Genomic DNA, 20,271 nt, shown 5'->3' with positions numbered 1-20,271 from the left:
CTAGTGGTAAGACATATCACACACAAAAACATTGCTAAGAGCAACACAACACAAAATGTATTTTAGAGTTTTTGATCAAAAGAAATAATCAGTGTTAATATTGGTGACTATGGTGGGGTTGTTCCAGGCTAAACATTACAACTGTTACAGTGTGTACAAACACATCGTCCATTTTGCATGGGGCGTGGCACGCACAGTCTGCGCAAAGTTACAAAAGTTGATAGGGACACAACGATGCGCCTTATAGTCCGGTGTTCTTTATATATGACAAAATTCCAAAAATGGACCATTCATTGACAGTACGTCCTATAGTGCGGAAAATACAGTTGTCTCATTTTAAAACGTTTCAGTTTCATATCATTACATAAAATGGTGTAGCGTTTATATTTACTCTGCCATATCCTGTCTGTTTAAGTTCCTGATCAATGTATATTACATTAAAATACCACACATGAAACGTTTAATTCTACTGAAGCAGATAGATCTTGGACAAAAGAGGGGCAATCAAGGAAATAGATATAGATAGAGATTTTATGGTACAGATACAAATATTCAGACTGTTTAACATGTGTTTTGTCTAATGAGGTAATTTGAAAATATTTTCAATTTTTGAGTTGTAATATTTTATGTTGTAATAAAACTACCCAATTGTTCATTGTATCACATGTGGTGGGTCAAATAGACCGTAATGCTTTGCAGTCTATGCACCAGAGTTAATGTGAAGAGTGGGGGCTATAGTGCAAACATCTCACTCTGCATTAGGCCTTTAAAATCTTTGCTCTCCATCCTGGTTTAAACATGGAAACCATCTAAGCCACAGGTGTCAAACTCTGTTCCTTGGGGGCCGCATTCCTGCATGTTTTAGATGTTCTTGCTTTAAAACACCTGGTTTACATGAATGACTTGTGGATGTCTTCCTGGAGAACTTGATGATTTGGTGAGGAGGTAATTAAACCATTTGAATCAGGTGTGCTGGAGCAAAAAAACCTAAAACTTCCAGGACAGCGGCCCTCGAGGCCTGGAGTTTGACACCCACCACCCTCCCTTCTGAACTTTCTGACCTTTACCAACCTTTTTTTTCCACAGTCACACCAGACTCCATCCATATTATTTACCCGCTTCGCACACCAGACTCTCTTCTCATAAAACCTTTGACACGTAAGTATGTTTTACTGAGCTCATTTTAAATCATTCTTCTTATATTATAGTTTTGGCAACAAGCATCATCCAGAATAAAACAATCAACAAAGTTCTTTGTAAGTTTAGGGTTACCGTTGTCCATTCACAAGTTGAAATTGCGTTGCACAAGTTTAAAGCAATATCCTCCTCTGTTATTAGTGTTCTAAACAATCTATGCCTCATAACAACAAGTCTGTTAGATCAGAATATCAAACACATTTATTATGTTTACAGCTCCTAATTTTTTCAGGATTCACCCGGCTGAGTCTGCTTGTATAAAGACCACAGCTGATTGTATTCCAAAGATCAAATTAATACATTGAAAAAAGGCCATATGAAAATGTTGCAAAGTTTTGTAAACATGATTTTTCTTCAGACTGGAGAATTGTCATCTTTCCTCTCCTTATTGTGCAAATTTTATGACAAATCCAAAAGAAAACTAAAAGCCCTTGGAGAGTCATAAAAAAGTGTACAATGCAGATCGTGGTCTGGGTCACCACCAAAATTTAAACACTTGTTTTTTGTGACAACCCCAACATTTCATGGAAGGTTTATTAAAATCTGTTCATTAGTTTTTAAGTAATCTTGCTAAGAGACAAACAAACAATTAAACACTACCAAAAACGTAACCTCCTTGGTGTTAAATTTGTATGCCAAACAGTTAAACAGTTGTTGTTGTAAAAAAAAAAAAAACATCTCCTGCAAATAAATGTAATAGAACAACTTGCCATAATGGTGTTTTGTACATGGTTGAGTTGCCAATACTCAGTTGTATTTTTATTAGTTAAACTGGTAAAAAGAGTGAAGACTCTTACTTTCAAAATTAGTAATGTCCTATCAAACTATCAAACCATTGCGAAATGACAAACGTCACACCCTCTTAAATGCAAAGTGAATAGTACCAGCAGGACCATCAACGAATTAATACTGGGCTAAAAAATCCAAAATAGACAACCGACTGATTTTGGGAATTAGCCTGAGTCAAAATGGAAACAACACACAAAAAAATGACAATAAGTAAAATAAACCTCACTAAACTTTACTTATCAGAGCCACACAGAAACTAAAGTTGAATTGAATGGTCATTGATAAATTGTCTCTAATGCAGCTTTAGTTATTTAACCTGTTGTTGAGAGTAAACACTGTAGTATAACACAATGTGTCTCTTCATTCCAATAGCTAGGACCCACACGTTTTTGCTGAAAGCTGAGAATCAGTCTCATCCACTGTGCTTCAACATCATAGAATTTTCTATTCAGATCCTTTTTCTTCAACCCGGTAACCGTCAGTAATTTTTTTTCTTTGCACAATTATAAAGTAAAATGTGGCATCATTAATCATTTTGCTGTGTATATTTATTTTTTGTGCATTTATGCAATGCTTGGTGGTGGAGTGTCAACTTTCCTTTTGTCTGTTTTGTATCAGAGCTTATTATTGCTGGTTTGCTAAATAAAATACCACAGAGGGGCTTCAAATTGATTGTCATTTACCTGAAAAATGACATAATTCGAATTAACACCACTGGAATCCCTGTTCTACTGGAAAATTCAACAACAGTCAACTCTGAATCTGATCAAATCGCAGTTGAAAGGTACTTTTTAACTGTCATTATAGCCAGAATTATTCAGGATATGAGGCTGTGCCCTTAATACAAAAGTCCCACCAACACACCCTCCCAACTTGCTAATAGACTCTTACTCTCTTAATCACAGTGTAACATGACACTTTTCTTGAAGTCTTACATAAATAAATAAATGAAACTAAGCATATTTTCAAAATGAATATTTGAACATACAACAGCAAGATAAGGACATTAGTTAACAAAAATCACCAGAAAAAAAAAAGATCTGAAGTGTCCCGTTCATTAAAAATTGTGCAGCAGCCAGCCTAGTAGGGGGTGCTCGTTCTTTGTTGCCTCAAAGGTTTCAACATACTGTATATCCTGAAAGTTGAACCAGAGTGGCTACAGCCTTCCCACAGAATGGCTCCAGACAGTACAAGTTTTAAGTTCTGATCCTCCATGTAAACAAATGAAACTGGTCTTTTGAAAAGATAAACAAATATTAATTAATTAAAAAAAAAAACTTGAATTATTTTTTTTCCAGATGACTCTTGTTGATTCACATAGTTTTTACCTTGCTGCTCTATGTCCAAATATTTATTTTTCTAACAACAGACAAACAGACATCTAGAATAAAGAAATAATGCAAATTCCGTATCATTTTATCAAAGAACATATTTTTTAAAGTTGTAATTACAGAACAATTCCATATTTTAATAGACATTGGCCATGTAGTGGGCATCTTAGGGTCACATCCAACAGAAACTTCATTATATTTCTACCAAAAATTAACTGCATTATGTAAAAGTGAAGGTGACTAAAAGGTTTGTATATCAGTGTACATATTGGCAAATGTTTTGACATTGTAGCCGTTTTAAGATAGCAGGAATTCATTTTGATCTTGGGTCCACCCGGACTTGCTGTTAGCTCATTAACTGGGTCAGATTTAAACTTTATTTCTTCAAATCAATGTCATTCAGGAAGCTATCTACAACCAGTAAGATATGAATTATTGATAACTTTTACAAAACTTCAGTATGGCCAAACTTTTCATTGTAGTTACTACAAAGTTCTGTAAATGTTTCCAGTGTGACGGTGACCAAGAGGGACAAAGAAATAGACATTACTGCTGAAGACATGCACATGGTCATCTTAGTTCATGAGGAAGACAGCGACAAATTCCTTTGGCCGGTTTTAAAACAAAAGCCATCTGCCAACTGCACAGGGATTTTAGGTGAGAGAAAAGTGTTTCTATATGTTTACTCATCTGCATTATTTATCATTATCATCATTATTGTTATTTTGCATTTGCATATGTGATTTAAGAAAAACTGTGATGTACGGCATCTTTATCACACTAAATAATTAAAGATTATAGATTGTTATGGCAAAACAATTACTGTAAAATGTTTCCGGAAACCCAACTTAGTTATTTCAAAATACAGTGGGCGATAATAAAAATAGTATGTACGTGTGTTTGTATGTCTGATGTGTTAGCAAAATATTTCATAAACCAGTGGATCCATCTTGATAAAACTTCTAGAAAATAATCATTGAATGTACAGCTACTGTACAACTGACAAAGTTTTGGAGTCAGTCCAGTTTAAGATGGCCAACACGGCCAACTGACCTTAGCAGTCAGAAAAATAACTTTTATTCAGTCAATTTTACAATTATTGAACAAAGATGTGGTGTGGTAGTAGCTGACAGTCATCTCTAACACACACTCCCACTGCTAACAGATTGTGCGAGGTCTTGCAGTATTGTGTGAGATTGTCCATAATGTTATTTTCACAATTTAACCAAAACAGATAAAGCCCTGTCATTTCTCAATATATGATAATCTTAGCTTAAAACTAATGTATTAAAGGCAGTGGATGAAATGTATTCCTACAAACAATGTTAGGCTTTTAATTTGATAGATACTGTCAAAAAGTCAAGCAGAGATCCGATGGGACTGAGATAGTTCTCGTATCATCCTGAAAAGTCTACCTTAACAACAATGACTACAGGATTTACACTTGCAGTTGTAAATCATGTAGACCCTTCTTTACCCAAGGCAACGACCTTCATCAGAGTAAGAGAATTGTACCAGCGAAGAGGGCAGTTCGAGCTGGCTTCAGTGTAGTCAGGCGTGTTCTGTATGACAGTTTTGCTTTGTTTAATAAAGATATACAGTTTCTGGTGGTAACAAGAGATTCATGACATAAAACATTACCTCATGATGTTTTATGCTTATTAATAAACATACGAAAATATCAAATTGGTAATGTTTTGTGTCTTCATCACTATTTTTGACACAATATTAAGTCAGCAGTATACTGAATGGTTCCACTGGTAAATATTTTATGATGGTTACTCTGAAGCATCTTCATTTTAATGTCATGTGTTGTGTTGTAAAACTCTGATGTGCAGCTGTAGATTATGAGGTGGTGCAACATCAGCCCACAAAACTGAAGATCAACGACAAAGAGGTTCCTGCTACAAAGTACGTTTTATACACTTTAGGAGTTGTTTGCATTGACAAAAAAGAGATGTTTGACCTTTTTGTCTTTCCTTCATAGCTCCTCTGGTATAGACTACAGTGTTTCGCCTCCTGCGGTGTCAGAATGCTGGTTAGTTGATAACGTCCTGTAGAGACCCCTGCAAGATTTCTTCTTTACACCAGAGATGTTGATTGATTTTGGGGAAAATGTGACTTCAAAGAATAAATAAACTGCAATGTCTTCTTAGCGTAAAAAAAAAAAAATTCTAAAGTTTTGTTGTTTTGTATGAAATTAATGAAATAATAAAACAGGCATGCACTGTGAATAAACTACAAAATATCTGAAAGAAAAGTCATAAACCAGACGTTAGGATTGCTGCAGTTTAACCAGCACAATGATCAAACAGACAGAGCTGACATTATAATAATCAATTCTATGCTTCTGTTGTTCGAATGTAGCCTACTGTTGGTAAAAAAATTGGTCATAAAATGTAAAACAAATTCAATGTTATAACTACATGTGACTCAGTACTTTTTGTGATTAAAGGAGATGTATTAAATAATGCTCACTAAATGAGCAACATTTAAAGGAAAACAAAGGAAACTCTTAAAAGTCAGCTAACATATTGAGCTGGGTTTTTCAGCTGTGTAATTTGAGCTCAGTAGGTGACAGGATTGTGTTGACACAGCTCTCATTTGAGCCAACCACCCTAATGTGTAAAGAATGCAGAAAACTTAACTCTTAAACTCTGATGAACCCTTTTTGACTCTGTATTTTTGTGTTCACATGTCGTAAAGCACTTTGTATCGCCTTGTCGCTGAAAAGTGCTATATAAAAAAATTTGACTTGACTTGACTTATCTCTGAGTGCTGCACACTGTCAGTATGCATGATGGAGACTAGGAAATAAAGACCAAGCTATGTGACGTTCCTGCCTAAATAATGTCTCAGAAGTTGTACTTGTGTCTGTTAACATCTGTCAGGTTGTGTGCACAACACCTTTATTGACTACAGTGGCTAACAAACGTGCAGCAAACCGGCTAAACAAACAGCAAAATGTGGAACGAACTGCTAATGGTTTAACCCATCACAAACACCTGAATGAGGCAAACTTCAAAATGCACAAACACAAAAAACGAATGCAAAGAAAAAATGCTGCAATCACGCAAAATAGACAGAAGCAAAAGGAAATATGTTGCAAAATCCAAAAACACTAGCAAACACCGAAAACACCAGCAAGTAATGCAAACTCACTCCACAAAATGGAAGTGCAGCAGACCACCAGGGGGCCTGGAGGCGGACTCAGCTGTGTTATCCTGCCATTTGACCTGATGCTGACAGTGAGATGTGATTATTGTGAGAACAGATTATTGGTTAATATCCAATTCAATAGCAAAGTATGACTGTAGCACTCAGATTTTCAGTAGCCCTCTAACAGATCTCTGCATCATCAATTTGAAAATAACACATTTAAAATAAAATAAAAAGACTCCAAAGATCATTGGAAATTTAACTCTTGCTTGTTAAAAAATAAGGATTAGTGCTGTGATATTAAAATAAAATCATATTGCATATAAAATGATGATGCCTACAGTCATCAGTGCAAAATGGGAATTTCTGAAATTTTCTATTAGAAAACATTTAATATCTTTTAGTAAAAGAATAACAAGAGAAAATAATAAAAAGGAATCCAATCTAATTAAGACCATTCTCTCTTCTTAAAATAAAATGAACTGGTGTGAAGAAGATAGACAAAAAGTTATAAAAACACAATCCGAATTACAGGAAATTTATCTTGAAAAAGCACCAGGTGCACACATATGGTCTAGAGCCAAATGATTAGAACAGATTAGAAAAACACAGACAGGTTAAAAACTCACCCTAATCTTTTTTAATCAGTGACAAACAGTGTAATTATCCTGTTCAAATCTCCATTGCATTGGTAGTTGTTCTTTAATATTAGACTATTAGACACAAATACTATACTTACTAATTGCATTCACTATAGGAAATAGAATGAGTGAATTTCAACAGTTTTTTGACTGAGAACTAGTTGTACACAGTAAGATTAAAGGTCCATAAAGCCAAAAAATTATATTTTAAACAGTGTTTACATGAATATGAATACATACTAAGTTAGCTATGAATAATATAAATTGTTTTTATTTGTTGGAGTATTTTTGATGTAAATCATGGTTCAAATCTAGCCTACCAACACTAAAGACATGAGCAGCTTTCTAACACACTACAAGGGTTTAAAATAGCAGAAAATTTAATTTGTTAGACAACATGAAATATTTGTCAGATAGGATGCTGCTTTGATAAACAGTTTTTGTAACATTTATGAAGTCAAGTTGTACAGTTTATCATGATTTGATTTTAGTGTTTCCTTTCAAGATATGATAAATGCAAAATACATTTTCAGTGTCAACAGTAAACACTCTGCTGATTTATGGTAAATCCTTAGTGCTTAGTATGAGATTAGTATTTTTTGTGTGGGTGTGTTTGCAAATGACGGGAAGCTGAAGGAGACTGACCAGAAAAGAGTTTGCATTTCAAAATGAACTAGTTATTTAAATAATAGTGGACATTATTTGAGTTCACAGAACAGTTTCAGCTGAGTCTGCTCTGAGGAAACATGGGGAGAGCTGTGGTGCAGCTCACCCTCGTCGGGCTGCTGCTGGCTTTGGCTGCTTCACAACCTAAAAAGGTACAGTCTCACAATAAGAAAAATAAACTATGTGATATTTATATTTTATCCTAAAATAATTTTCTTTTATATATTATAATATTTACTTTTTTCTGTCTGTTGCAACATACTGAACTTTGCCTCACATAAAAAAGTTTAAGAACCTTTGGACTTTGTATCCCAAAGTTGTTTCAAGTTATTGATTTATGTACTCACTGTGTGCATACATAAATCAATGCAAACATAAGTCAAACTGTGGTAACATCAGCATTACAACTTATAAAAATGAATAAACTTTTCTCATATTGGCATGCTGTGAGGGACTATACGTCTACCCTGTTGTGTTTCAGGGACAAAACCTTCCATGGAGCTTTTATTTTTTGAAAACTGCTACAAATACTAACACAAAATAAATAGTGTGTGGAAGAAATTAGCAGAACAGCAGAAATTCAAATTTTTATATTATTAAAGCCTTTATTACTAGCTAGCAGAAAGTTACATTGACCTGTGAAGCAACAATAACAAAACATGCAAAGGCTAAAAACAAGCATTTACACAAATTGAAAAGTAACAAAAGCCCATAACTTCCCAGAGGACTCGAGCTTGAAGTAAAGTGGGAACCTCGCTTACATATTGAGTAAGAGACAGAAATAGGCGCAGATGTCCCGGAATGACAAGATCCGCATCGGATGTTGGGGAACCAGGAGATTCTGATGGGAAATGGAGAACTGGAACAAAAAAGCATTCAATGGCCAGCAGAGCACAGTCACGTGTGTGTGTGTATGTATGTGTGTGTGTGTGTGTGTGAGAGAGAGAGTGTTTTAATCTGCTTTCTGTTCTTGTTCAGGATGACTGGGACATTTACAGCTTTCACATCAACTCTACTGTGACTGGACGTTACGCCACCACCGTCATCACAAGCCGTGTGGCCAATCGTATGAATGAGTCCAAGGAAATTGAATTTCATGTCCAGATTCCCAAGAATGCCTTCATCAGTAAATTCAGAATGTATGTGAAGGAAAAAAAGATGATGAGTAAAAATCTAACATCTTGGTATTAATATTATTTATAAAGTACTAAAGTAAAGTAGGAACAACTCAGGTTTGAAACAAAATGTTTGTGTTTGTTGTCTGCAGGTTTATAGACGGTCAGGTTTATGATGGAGTTGTGAAAACAAAGGAGCAGGCTCAGCAGCAGTACACTCAGGCTGTGTCTCGTGGTGAAAGTGCAGGAATTGTCAGGTAAATATGATGATGAAAAAATTTGTTGCAAGATCTTAAGGAGGTGCTTTTTCCTCATTTAGTATTTGTTTTGCTTTTTACATGAATATAACGTCAACTTTCAGACTTCTTGGACTCTAAAATGCTCTAAATGACGCTGTCTAATAACCATGTCATGCATCCTGCTACAACTTTTTACAGTGATAAATGTTTGTCTTGCAGCTCTGTAGGGAGGACCATGGAGGAATTTAAAACTTCTGTAACTGTGGCGGCTCACAAAAAGGTCACCTTTGAGCTCACATATGAGGAACTACTGAAACGCACTCGTGGCAAATATGAGCTGCAGATCCACACTCGACCCATGCAGCCTGTCAAAGACTTCAAGGTTTGGTGATCGTCCAGGAAAACAGTGTTCAGTGACAGTAGCTTCCAGAGTGAATACTACAGTTTTCTTACCTCCAGGTTGACGTGTACATCTATGAAAAAGCTGGGATCAGTTTCATTGATGTGAAAGGAGGACTGAGCACTAAAGCCCTGGCTAATGCCATCACCAAGACACATGCAGACAACAAGGTACAGCTGCTACTGATTATTATATTTCTGTTAATGAGGTGAAGACTGTACACAATGGTCTGGCTTGTTTTTCATTTTAAAAGACCATTAAGTGTCTCAGTAACTTGGGTTTAAGACTTTAAAAAACGCTTCAAAGCAAATTCACATTTACATTATTAGCACTTAGATATTCCATGCTAAATTTGATATTGTCATGGTGATAATTGTGGTCTGAAGTCTGAGTTAAAATAGTCCAGGTAATGAAAAAGAATGAAATAAAATCAAAACACCACAAATTTTAAGGGTGTACCAAAACTGATTTATGTGGTTTGCAGGCCTGGGTGTATTTCTATCCAACTGTGGACCAGCAGAAAACTTGTGACAGCTGTGGAGAACAAGGTATGAATGGAGATCTGGTTATTGTTTATGATGTCAACAGAGACACTGGACTGGGAGACATCAAGGTAAAACATTAGCTCATTTAATGAAAGCAACTTTATGTTAATATTGTATTTGCAAAACTACATGTGCTTATATATGCCAAAAAATACTTTAAATATCTTTGTTCTTGTCACAAATCAAACTGTTTCCTGTAGACATCAGACGGGTACTTTGTCCATCACTTTGCTCCATCTAGTCTTCCTCGAATACCAAAGAATATCGTTTTTATTATTGACCAAAGTGGCTCGATGTCTGGCAGAAAAATGGAACAGGTGAAACAATTAAATCTTTTTATGTATAGTGTTTATTTCACATATCAAGTACACAATTAAAAAAAACAAAAACAAATATATTTTAATATTTTGTGTGAAAGTGCTTTTATTTTTATTACAGACTCGAATTGCTTTGGTCCATATTTTAAATGACCTGGCAGGAGACGACTTCTTTGGTATTATTTCCTTTGATAGCGAAATATTTCACTGGAAACGAGAACTTGTTCAGGCCACCAGCGTAAATTTGGAGGGGGCAAAAGAATTTGCGAGGAATATAAAGGACAGAGGAGGTGAGATTTTTCTAAATTGTAATATTTAAACATCCTCAGGTTGGTACTAAAACACTTTTATATCTTTTTTTAGCTACAGACATTAATGCAGCAGTGCTGGAAGGAGCTCGTATGCTGAATGCACATCCCAGAGAAGGTTCAGCATCTATTCTGATCCTTCTCACAGATGGAGACCCAACCTCAGGTGAACTAAAACACACCTGCACACACTGCTCACAGAAATTCATGGAGATCTCAAAAAGTTGGCCACTCCAAAAACAAAAAAACAAAAACAACATTGCATTTGCAATTTATATACAGTTGACAAAAATAAACTTTTTTTTGAGTGACCTTTACGTTTTGTGTAAATCATTTGTTATTTTCAGCATATACCTTTAAATTACTTCTTTTTTTTTTTACCTTTGGAGACCATTACAAAACCATTAAAAAGAGGTTTTACATGTAATAGCTAATTCTTGTTGTTTTTTTTTTCTTTTTTTAAAAACACATTGCATTTGTGAAAGCTTTTGTCTTGACTTATTTATATGTTCCTTTCTCAGTCTCAGACCCTCTGGCTGCAGTTTCTAGTAGCTGTATCTGCAACAGAGGTTCTGAATGTGACCAGTTTAAACCCATGTAGATTTTAACATCACATAATCAGGTCCTTTCACTCTGTTATATTAAAAAATTGGTTAGCTATAAATATTCATAGGAATACATCCAGAGAAGCTATAGATTATACACTCAATTATCACGGGTTCTATCAGAGAAAAAGGACAGAAAATAACTGTATTTTGCTTTACTTTTTGCATCTTGTTTTTGGTCTTGTATGTAACGTTCATCTTTGTTCAAATAGCTGCTTGACTGAATTAGTAGAAAATCTGAGCTCAGTTAGGCATATCTTGTGTCTTTGCAGGAGTGACTAATTTTGAAATTATACAGTCAAATGTAAGACGGGCCATTGCAGGAAAGTTCCCTCTCTACTGTCTTGGTTTTGGGTTTGATGTCAAGTTTGAGTTCCTTGAGAAAATGTCACTGGAGAACAATGGTGTGGCGAGACGGATTTATGAAGACTCTGATGCCGATGTACAACTGAAGGTATCTTCCTCCACACATTTACAAATATTTTTTTTTAAATAATTGTTTTCCTGCTGTTTCAAACACAAAAAAGAGCATGTTTTACTAGAAATAAAACCATTGACAATGTATCATTTCTGTGTTAACAGGGTTTCTATGAAGAAGTGGCCACTCCTCTATTGACAGATGTGACCATGATCTACCTGGGTGGAACCAATCTGACCCAGACTAATTTCAGTCAGTATTATAATGGCTCTGAGATTGTGGTGGCTGGTGAGATCATGGACAATGACATTGAAACCTTCAGTCCACAAGTTGTGGCCATTTCAGTAAGAATCAGTCCTCAAAAACACAAAATCAATTGTAATTTTCAGAACACTAGTCAAACTCCTTGTATACTGACATTACATTACAATCTTCTTTGCATTATAACAGAGTAGTAGAAAATTGACATTTTCTACCACCAACACCCCTGTGGAGCCCTCTACTGGAACAGTGACTGTAGGCCTCCTTCAGAGGGTTTGGGCCTACCTCACAGTTAAACAGCTACTGGAGAAAGAGTAAGTGTGATATATCTAACATTTTCTTTTTTTTTGTAACAAATGATGTACAGTAATATCAATATTAGGATGTAAAATCATTACTCAATACAAATAATAATTTAATGTTCAAGAATATGTCAAGTCTAAACTTTGCACACAATAAGCAAAAGCAGACATTTTTGTTCCTAAATTAGTCTGAAATTAATATTCTCTACCACCTGAGTTTGAAATTTAGTCCTGGTCATTTTTGTCTGTACCAGCAACATTTTCTTTATGCCTAAAGCATGTTTAAATAAATATAGTTGCAACCAGTTAGGTTTTACTGGCACAAACCCAGCTTTTAAACATAATTTAAAAAATTCATTAGGGTGAAGTCAGGGCTTTGGGAAGACCATTCCAGAAACTTAATGTTAGCCTGCTTTGTTCTTTTAGAAACAATTCTGACATGTTTTAAGGATTATTGTCCTGTTGGAACACCCAATTGTGTCCATGTTTCAGCCCTCTTAGTCCATTTATGGTAACAATAAAGAATTTGGAGGTAGTCCTCCTTCTTCATTATTCTTTCCAATTTGTGCAGCACACCATTACAACAGCATGATGCTACATTCACCATGCTTGACAATATACAATGCAGTGTAGTGTTCTTAGGTTTGAAAGCCTCATCATGACTCCTCTAAACATACTTCATGTCATTGTGGCCAGATAACTCAATCTTTGTCTCGTCAGATCATGAAGCTTTTCTCCAGAGGACATTTAGCTAGTCCATGTAGGCAGCTGCAATTTACAGTTTAGCTTGGAGGTGTCAGTTCTGGAGCAGGAGCTTCTTTTATTGTCAGCACTGTCTCAGTCTAAGGTGATGCAAAACTTGCCTTACTCCTTTTTTTATGTTTTTCCTTTTTTATTTCTTTTCTCTTTTACATTGTTTTGTACAGCACTTTGGTCAGCTGTTATGTTGTTTTTAAGTCCTTTAGAAATAAAAATGGTATGATTTGGTATGGTATCACTTGTAAGGGTATCATGCTGTTTATCCTTAGTTGCAACATCTTTCTATTTTAACACAATTCTATCCAGCTTTATTTTTGCGTGTTTGTGTATTTACCATGTCCTGGATGACTGAGAATCTACACCAGCACATGTTTGTGTAAAATGATTTTTTCGAGGTTTGATGAAAACGGCTACAACTCTGTCATTTCCTAACATACAATAAAATTAATATGGCATAAAAGAACCGACCAACAAAAGGACAGGTGATATGCATTCCTTTAAAGAATGCTAGGTCTTTATACCTTCTGCACAATGTTTGTATTTGGGGTTAGACGGAATTATACCAGAAGTGGTAGAAAAAAAAGAAAAAATGTTCCTGCCTTTTATCTCAGCTGTTATAGTTTAATAAGATGTTGTGATGCAGGTTGCTGTTGTCTGGGGCTGAGAAAGAAAAAGTGAAGAAAGAAGTTTTGGAGCTGTCTCTGAAGTACAGCTTTGTGACCCCACTCACATCCATGGTGGTCACCAAGCCTGAGGGGGAGAAAACACAAGTCCTTCACAAACCAGCAGACATAGGATATGAAGGTAAGGATCTTTCACTAAGATCATTTAGACTATTTATTTTAACATTTATTTTGGCAACAAACATATAAATTTAACTTTCAATCATCAAAACACCTTGTAAGTTTCAGGTTAGTTCTTTCATGTACACAAGTCAGTTTGTTAATCTGAAAAACGAATCAGACAAATATGAACCACAGACCAAAGCTCATAGTAACAAATTTTACAATGTCTGAGGAGTTTTAACAACTTTAAATGACCTATCCTGCATGCTTTAGATCGTTTTCTGCCTCAACACACCTGATTTGAATGAAATAGTGATTACCAGATCTCTGTAGACCTTAATGACATTCTAAATAGGTGATTCAGTCATTTGTTCAGGTGTGTTGGAGCAGGAAAACAGCTCAAATATTCAGGATTGTGGCCACTGAGGACCAGGATTGGACAATTAATTTGCTCAGTATAGCTCAATGAACAGATAGACCTGGATATCATCAGCAGTGGAAAGGAATGTTATGTGATCACCTCCATCTGATAGGTGTTCATCAACTTCTACATCCATCTGTGGCACCAAAACATAAAATGCTTTCTTGTTTTGTTTGTCGTTGTTGTTGTATCACTGTAATTTTTCTGTAAATCTCACAAGGAATTTTAAAATTTGAACAGAATATTACACTGTTTTAAAAGTAATTTTGACAATACACATTTTTCATTTTGTTATTGTTCTTTTACATAAGATGTAATCTTTAATCAGGAATTCAACTCTTTATGTTTAGATATTGTATTTCATTCCCCAGGATACTACGATTATAGTGATTTTGAAGGTAAGCATCTTTCACTAAGATTATTTAAACCATTTATTTTAACATTTATTTTGGCAACAAACATTTAAATTTAACTTTGAATCAACAAAACACCTTGTAAGTTTCAGGTTAGTTCTTTCATGTGCACAAGTCAGTTGGTTTAATATAGTGTAATTTGAAAAACAAATCAGACTAATATGAACCACAGACCAAAGCTCATAGTAACAAATTTTAGTGTTTAAAGAATTTTAACAACTTTAAATGACCTATCCTGCATGCTTTAGATCTTTTTCTGCCTCAACACACCTGATTTGAATGAAATGGTGATTACCAGATCTCTGTAGACCTTAATGCAGGGGTGTCCAATCTTGGTCCACGAGGGCCACTATCCTGCATGTTTTTTCCTTGTTTCCCTGCTCCAACACACCTGATTCAGTGGTTAAATTACTTCTTCATGTTCTGCAGAAGCCTGTTAATCACCTACTGATTTAAATCAGGTGTGTTGGAGCAGAGGAACAAGGAAAACTTGCAGGATAGTGGCCCTCGAGGACAAGGATTGGAGACCTCTACTTTAATGACATTCTAAATAGGTGATTCAGCCATTTGTTCAGGTGTGTTGGAGCAGGAAAACAGCTCAAATATTCAGGATTGTGGCCACTGAGGACCAGGATTCGTACATTTTACTTACTCAGTATAGCTCAATGAACAGATAGACCTGGATATCATCAGTAGTGGAAAGGAATGTTTTGTGATCATCTCCATCATCAACTTCTACATCCATCTGTGGCACCGGAAGATAAATGCTTTCTTGTTTCATTTGTGGTTGTTGTTTTAAATTAGATATATTAAATGTATCATTGTAATTTTTCTGTAAATCTCACAACGAATTTTAAAATTTGAACAGAATATTACACTGTTTTAAAAGTAATTTTGACAATGCGCATTTTTCATTTTCATATTGTTCTTTTACATAAGCTGTAATCTTTAATCAGGAATTCAACTCTTTATGAAAGTGCAATTCTCAGGAGCTATGCAGATAAGAATCTTTCACTAAGATCATTTAAACTATTTATTTTAAAATTTATTTTTGCAACAGACATAATTTAAAATAACTTTCACTCAACAAGACACCTTGTAATTTTCAGGTCACTATTGCATATTCACAAGCTAAAACTGTTTAGCAGACATTTCTGTTATTTCTGTAATATCCTTTAAACAATCTAGACCCCGGTACATTGAATCTTTTTTTGGTCAAAATATTGAAATTGAATTCCTTTTTTTTTTCATAGATCTCGGAGTTTTGGAGGATAATGTTATGACAACTTTGGGTAAAGTACTGCAAAGATAAAAAATCATACTTTAAAATATATATTTTTTTAAAAGTTGCAAAATTTTATAACCGTGGTGGAAATTTCAAACCTAAAAACTAAAAAGAGGTTTATTATGTTTTAGTTTTGTTTTCTGTTGCACATTTGTTTTGTTACATAATGCTTTATTTAGTTCTTCTCTGGTTTTAGCTCATGTGCTCCAAAATATTATATTTTACACGTTGTTTTTGTTATTTTTGAGAATTTGTTGTTGTTTTGATTTTTCTGTTTTACATTTATGGACTACTTAGCTTGACTGATCAGAACCACATAAAAAATTGGATTGAACAGCCATCAGATTTGCTTTAATGCAACTTTCGTGAAACTGTCAGGTAAAAGGTGCTTATTTTGTGATCTAAAACGGTGTCGGTTTTTCTCTCTAGTTCCTGTTTTCCAAAAATTTTTGCTTCAAACTGAGAATCAGTCTCCCCCGCTGTGCTTTGACATCGCAGGAGGAGTCATTCTTAAACTCTTTCATCATCCCAGCAGAGGTGAGTAACATTTTTCTTTTTACCAGCATAAAGTGAAATGTTTTCCCCTTAAACTGTTCAGTTTACAGAGTTCCATTATTTAACTTTTTTGTTTTTGCACCATCTCGTTTTTTTTTCACATTTATGTCCTAATTTGTGGTGTGGTGTTTATTTTATGTTTTGCATCAGAGCTGTATATGAATGGTGAGCTGGATTCGGTAACAAACGGGGGCTTCAAAACAATTGTCATCCATGTCAGAAGTGACCAACATGTTGAGGTTGACACAGATGGAATAACTGTTCGAGAGGGACAGTCTACAACACGCCACACAGGACAGGATCCCATCACAGCTGGAAAGTAAGCTTGAACTAACATAATTATCAGACTTAATCAAGAGAACAGTGTCTATCATGAAGCATTTCATAAACCTATCCAGAGTTACAGCATTTGTGTTAAATATATGTGGTTTTCAAAGAAGGCATGAGTATAAGTCATGCCAGTTAAGAACTAAACACTTTAACACCTGCTTAATGTGGCAGTTAGCAGAACAAAACCACACACATGGCTTACACTCAAACAAGCTTCCAAATTACAGTCAGGAAGGTTGAGAGACATATTAACATCATGTAAGCCTAAACATTTTAATTTGAGAAGGCCACACGCTTTGGGACTTTCCTGTGAGTTTTCATGTCAAATTTCTCAAAATACTCTGGTGTTGTCACACAGTCCAAAAACACACACAACAATAACTGGCTGTAGGTGTGAGTGTGAATGATTGTTACTTTGAGATAAATAGCTAGATGGATGGATAGATAAATAGATTTCGTTTAAAATAAAGATGGCAGGTAGGCATATTTGCACTGAATCTTAAAAATAAAGGAACAATCCACATTTCTTACAAATTTAAAGATCTCCTTGCTTTTATTTATATATTTCATAGGACGGTTGACAACTCTAATAGGGTTCAAATGTTCCCTCATCCCTTATGAACAGGACGTACAACAGAATAAGTTTGTCCTGACTTTTGCAAAGCAATGAAATTATTGCACTTTCAGTTGTTGTTGACACAGTCTCCTCAAATCAACCAGATTGAACAAACAAAAACTGTAAGCAGTAATTTACATCACTGAATGTGGAGAACCAGTTCTGCTGCTGCCTTGGTCGCTTTGCTGTGATCAAGTCAGTTCCGACAAGTAACAAGATCTGGGGTTGTAACTTGAACTCTCTCTCTTTTTTAAATTTTTTTTTTAATTGTGTTACTAAAAATTGCCACTGGAAATTTTCTGAAATATATTTGTCTGCTGTCAAAACATAAAAAGTGACACAGATTCTGAACTTAAGAGCTTTTCTTTTGCAAGAAGTGCTTCAGTATTGTGTGACTGGGCCAAAAAAAAAAAAAGTTTAGCTCTTTAGGTGAGCTAAACGATGGTCAACTCAACCATTCCATATTTTTCTTATTTATACAGAATTGTAAATGATACATTTTATCCTTTGTTATTACAATCAGTTATAGCATGTAAACAGCAAACTGAACTGAGATCTTCTTCACTTATTATTGTTGTACTTGTCATGATGGAGCAACTTTTGTTCATGACTGGTTCTTAAAGCTGTGACTTCAAATGGCCCAGATCTGCACCTCCACAACCTGTGCAAGGATGAAATTAAGCAGAAAAAATTAGCTGTAATGACATAACAGTTCTTAATGACACAAACACAGAAGTTAATACCAGGTTATGTAATGGTTTCCAGTGTGACGGTGATCAAGAGGGACAAAGAAATCGATATTGCTGCTGAAGACATACGGGGGGTCATCTTAGTTCATGAGAAGGACGGCAACAAATTCCTTTGGCCGGTTATAAGACAGATGCCTTCTGCCAACAACACTGAGGGAATTTTAGGTGAGTGAAACAATGTGCTTATGTTTACAGATTTGCATGACTTAAAAATGTCTGCATTTGCATTCAGTGATGGAAAATAAGATCTGATGTGTCTTTACCACACAAAGTCAGAGTGGTAAACTAAATGTCATTAGTTCTCTTACATAAACTGATTTTGTTAGTCTGAAAACTTTATCAATAAGCAATTGCGACTTTTACTCATCTCTTCAATGTACATTTTCTGCTTTCAGGCTCTGATAATAAGAATGTCTCACCACATGAAATTTTACTGCATAATATTAAATATGCAAAATTATCAAGTTGTATTTTCATAGTCTCTCTCACTGTTTTTTGCCACAATATTTATATAATATCAAATAATTAATATGTTGAGTGATTCCACACAGTTAAGGTGGTTACTAAAGTTGTAACTTCTAGATTTGTTTTTCATGATTATTCTGACCTTTTTACTGTTGTCACAACTTTGTTGTGCAGCCCTAAAGCCTGCAGATTATGAGGAGGTGAAACAAGGACAAAGCACTAATCTGAAAATCAAAGACCAACAGATTCCTTCTACTAGGTACATTTTGTACATGTGAATAGTTGTTTGCATTTCCTGATAAGAAAATGAGATATTTTAACTCTTTGACTTTTTTTTGTAGCTCCTCTGCTGATGACTACAGTGTTCTCCCTCCTGTGGAATTATCCTGCTGGCTCGTTTCACCTGATCATGCTCTGCAGAGACCCCTGCAGGATTTCATCTCTGCACAAATTTAACAAAAGATCGTGCTGAAATTTGTGAAAAAAAACAAAACAAAACTATGTGATTAACAAAAACATAATGCAAACACTACAAAATGCTTCTAACATTTAAAACTATAGTTTCTTTTGTTTTTAATTACTGTTTGATGAAATATTAAAGTCATGCACTACGCTTTCAAACATCTAAACGGACAAAACTAAATCAAACATTCAGAAGTGTTTGTCTATATAAATGAGTGATGCATTCCATGAGTTTAACCATTTCACTGAGCTGAAGAGACAGCATTGACATTATCCATTCTATTCTTTGTTGTTCAAAATTAAAAGTCAGCTCAGTAACTTAGCCAGAGTTGGAGCTTCCAGCTGTGTAATTTGATCTCAGTATGCAGCAGGTTTGTATTGAGACAACCTTTTGTTTGTGCTAGCCTTCCTAATGTGCAAAGAATGCAGGAAATTTAACCCTTAACTGAACTCGCTGCACACTCTCTATGCATGATGAAGATCGAAAGAGAAAGCTACGTGAAACTCAGACAGAGACAGTCTCCAGTGGGCTTTTGGTCAAATGGACCCGAAGTTACAAGGGCTTCTCTTCTACCACACTTAGCCTCTCAATTGCAATTTTGTCAACTGAGACCCTCCATAAAATAACCTCCTGTAATTCCTAAATTGCTGATGCAATTTTTATGAAACCTATTAGTTTAAAGCTCAAAGTCTACTTGTTAATTGTATTTTTGATCACAGTGTAACTGCACAAATTTTTATGAAGCTGAATGTAATTGCATTTTCATTAAAGCCGTGCATTCTTTCAGAAAATGCTATCTGCTGCCTTCCATGCCAGATTTTCAAATAAGAAAATCCTCACATGTTGACAAATGACCAAACTATAGCTGTTTGAGTCAAATACTGATAACTACTGTGCGTGATTGCACACGACATTGCAAAATGTTACAAAATCTGTTAGGTCTTGGAGTGTGTGTTAGGCTACTTTCACACTAAATTTTAGCTTTATATCTGTAAAACTGTGTTAAAGCAGCTTTTTTATTTTCAGAGGTTGATTAGGTGTTGCGACCATCTTGAATTGAGTTGTCCCCAAAAGTTAATCAGTTATAGACGTACATCCTATAATTATTTTCTGCTAATTTTATTAAAATGTGTTCAG

The 20,271-nt window shown here is 35.0% G+C and overlaps 2 protein-coding genes across 8 annotated transcripts in view; both read left to right on the top strand.

The window, feature by feature from the left end:
* Window positions 1-6,151, top strand: part of LOC108247386 (inter-alpha-trypsin inhibitor heavy chain H3) — a 15,683-nt gene extending 9,532 nt beyond the window's left edge. For 2 of the 6 annotated variants that reach the window (XM_037975367.1, XM_017435467.3), the window contains 6 exons: window positions 1,096-1,158; window positions 2,359-2,463; window positions 2,605-2,770; window positions 3,829-3,974; window positions 5,156-5,228; window positions 5,305-6,151. In XM_037975367.1, the coding sequence (XP_037831295.1) occupies window positions 1,096-1,158; window positions 2,359-2,463; window positions 2,605-2,770; window positions 3,829-3,974; window positions 5,156-5,228; window positions 5,305-5,377 (626 nt within the window). In that variant the 3' untranslated portion in view covers window positions 5,378-6,151. Of the gene's footprint in view, window positions 1-4; window positions 7-1,086; window positions 1,159-2,358; window positions 2,464-2,604; window positions 2,771-3,828; window positions 3,975-5,155; window positions 5,229-5,304 lie in introns of those variants that run through there. The other 4 variants (XM_037975370.1, XM_017435468.3, XM_037975368.1 and 1 more) reach the window with 3 other exon arrangements.
* A 1,673-nt stretch (window positions 6,152-7,824) lies between these two features.
* Window positions 7,825-19,925, top strand: LOC108247388 (inter-alpha-trypsin inhibitor heavy chain H3). Of its 2 annotated transcripts, none has more exons than XM_017435471.3 (20): window positions 7,825-7,935; window positions 8,762-8,922; window positions 9,051-9,155; window positions 9,357-9,519; window positions 9,597-9,707; window positions 10,022-10,150; window positions 10,283-10,399; window positions 10,521-10,689; window positions 10,763-10,873; window positions 11,585-11,766; window positions 11,895-12,074; window positions 12,181-12,305; window positions 13,696-13,856; window positions 14,630-14,656; window positions 15,925-15,963; window positions 16,386-16,493; window positions 16,662-16,830; window positions 18,223-18,371; window positions 18,846-18,930; window positions 19,013-19,925. In XM_017435471.3, exons 1-20 carry the CDS (start codon window positions 7,864-7,866, stop codon window positions 19,125-19,127), a joined length of 2,478 nt encoding a protein of 825 aa, XP_017290960.1. In that variant the 5' UTR covers window positions 7,825-7,863; the 3' UTR covers window positions 19,128-19,925. The 2 variants fall into 2 exon arrangements, with proteins under 2 accessions (XP_017290960.1, XP_017290959.1); XM_017435470.3 differs by having other exon boundaries at window positions 14,609-14,656.
* The last annotated feature ends 346 nt before the right edge of the window (window positions 19,926-20,271 follow it).

This window comes from Kryptolebias marmoratus, linkage group LG4 (assembly GCF_001649575.2).
Source record: "Kryptolebias marmoratus isolate JLee-2015 linkage group LG4, ASM164957v2, whole genome shotgun sequence".
NCBI classification, from domain to species: Eukaryota; Metazoa; Chordata; class Actinopteri; order Cyprinodontiformes; family Rivulidae; genus Kryptolebias; species Kryptolebias marmoratus.
Note: the sequence above shows the minus strand (reverse complement) of the source record. Positions and strands in the feature narration are given on the sequence as shown.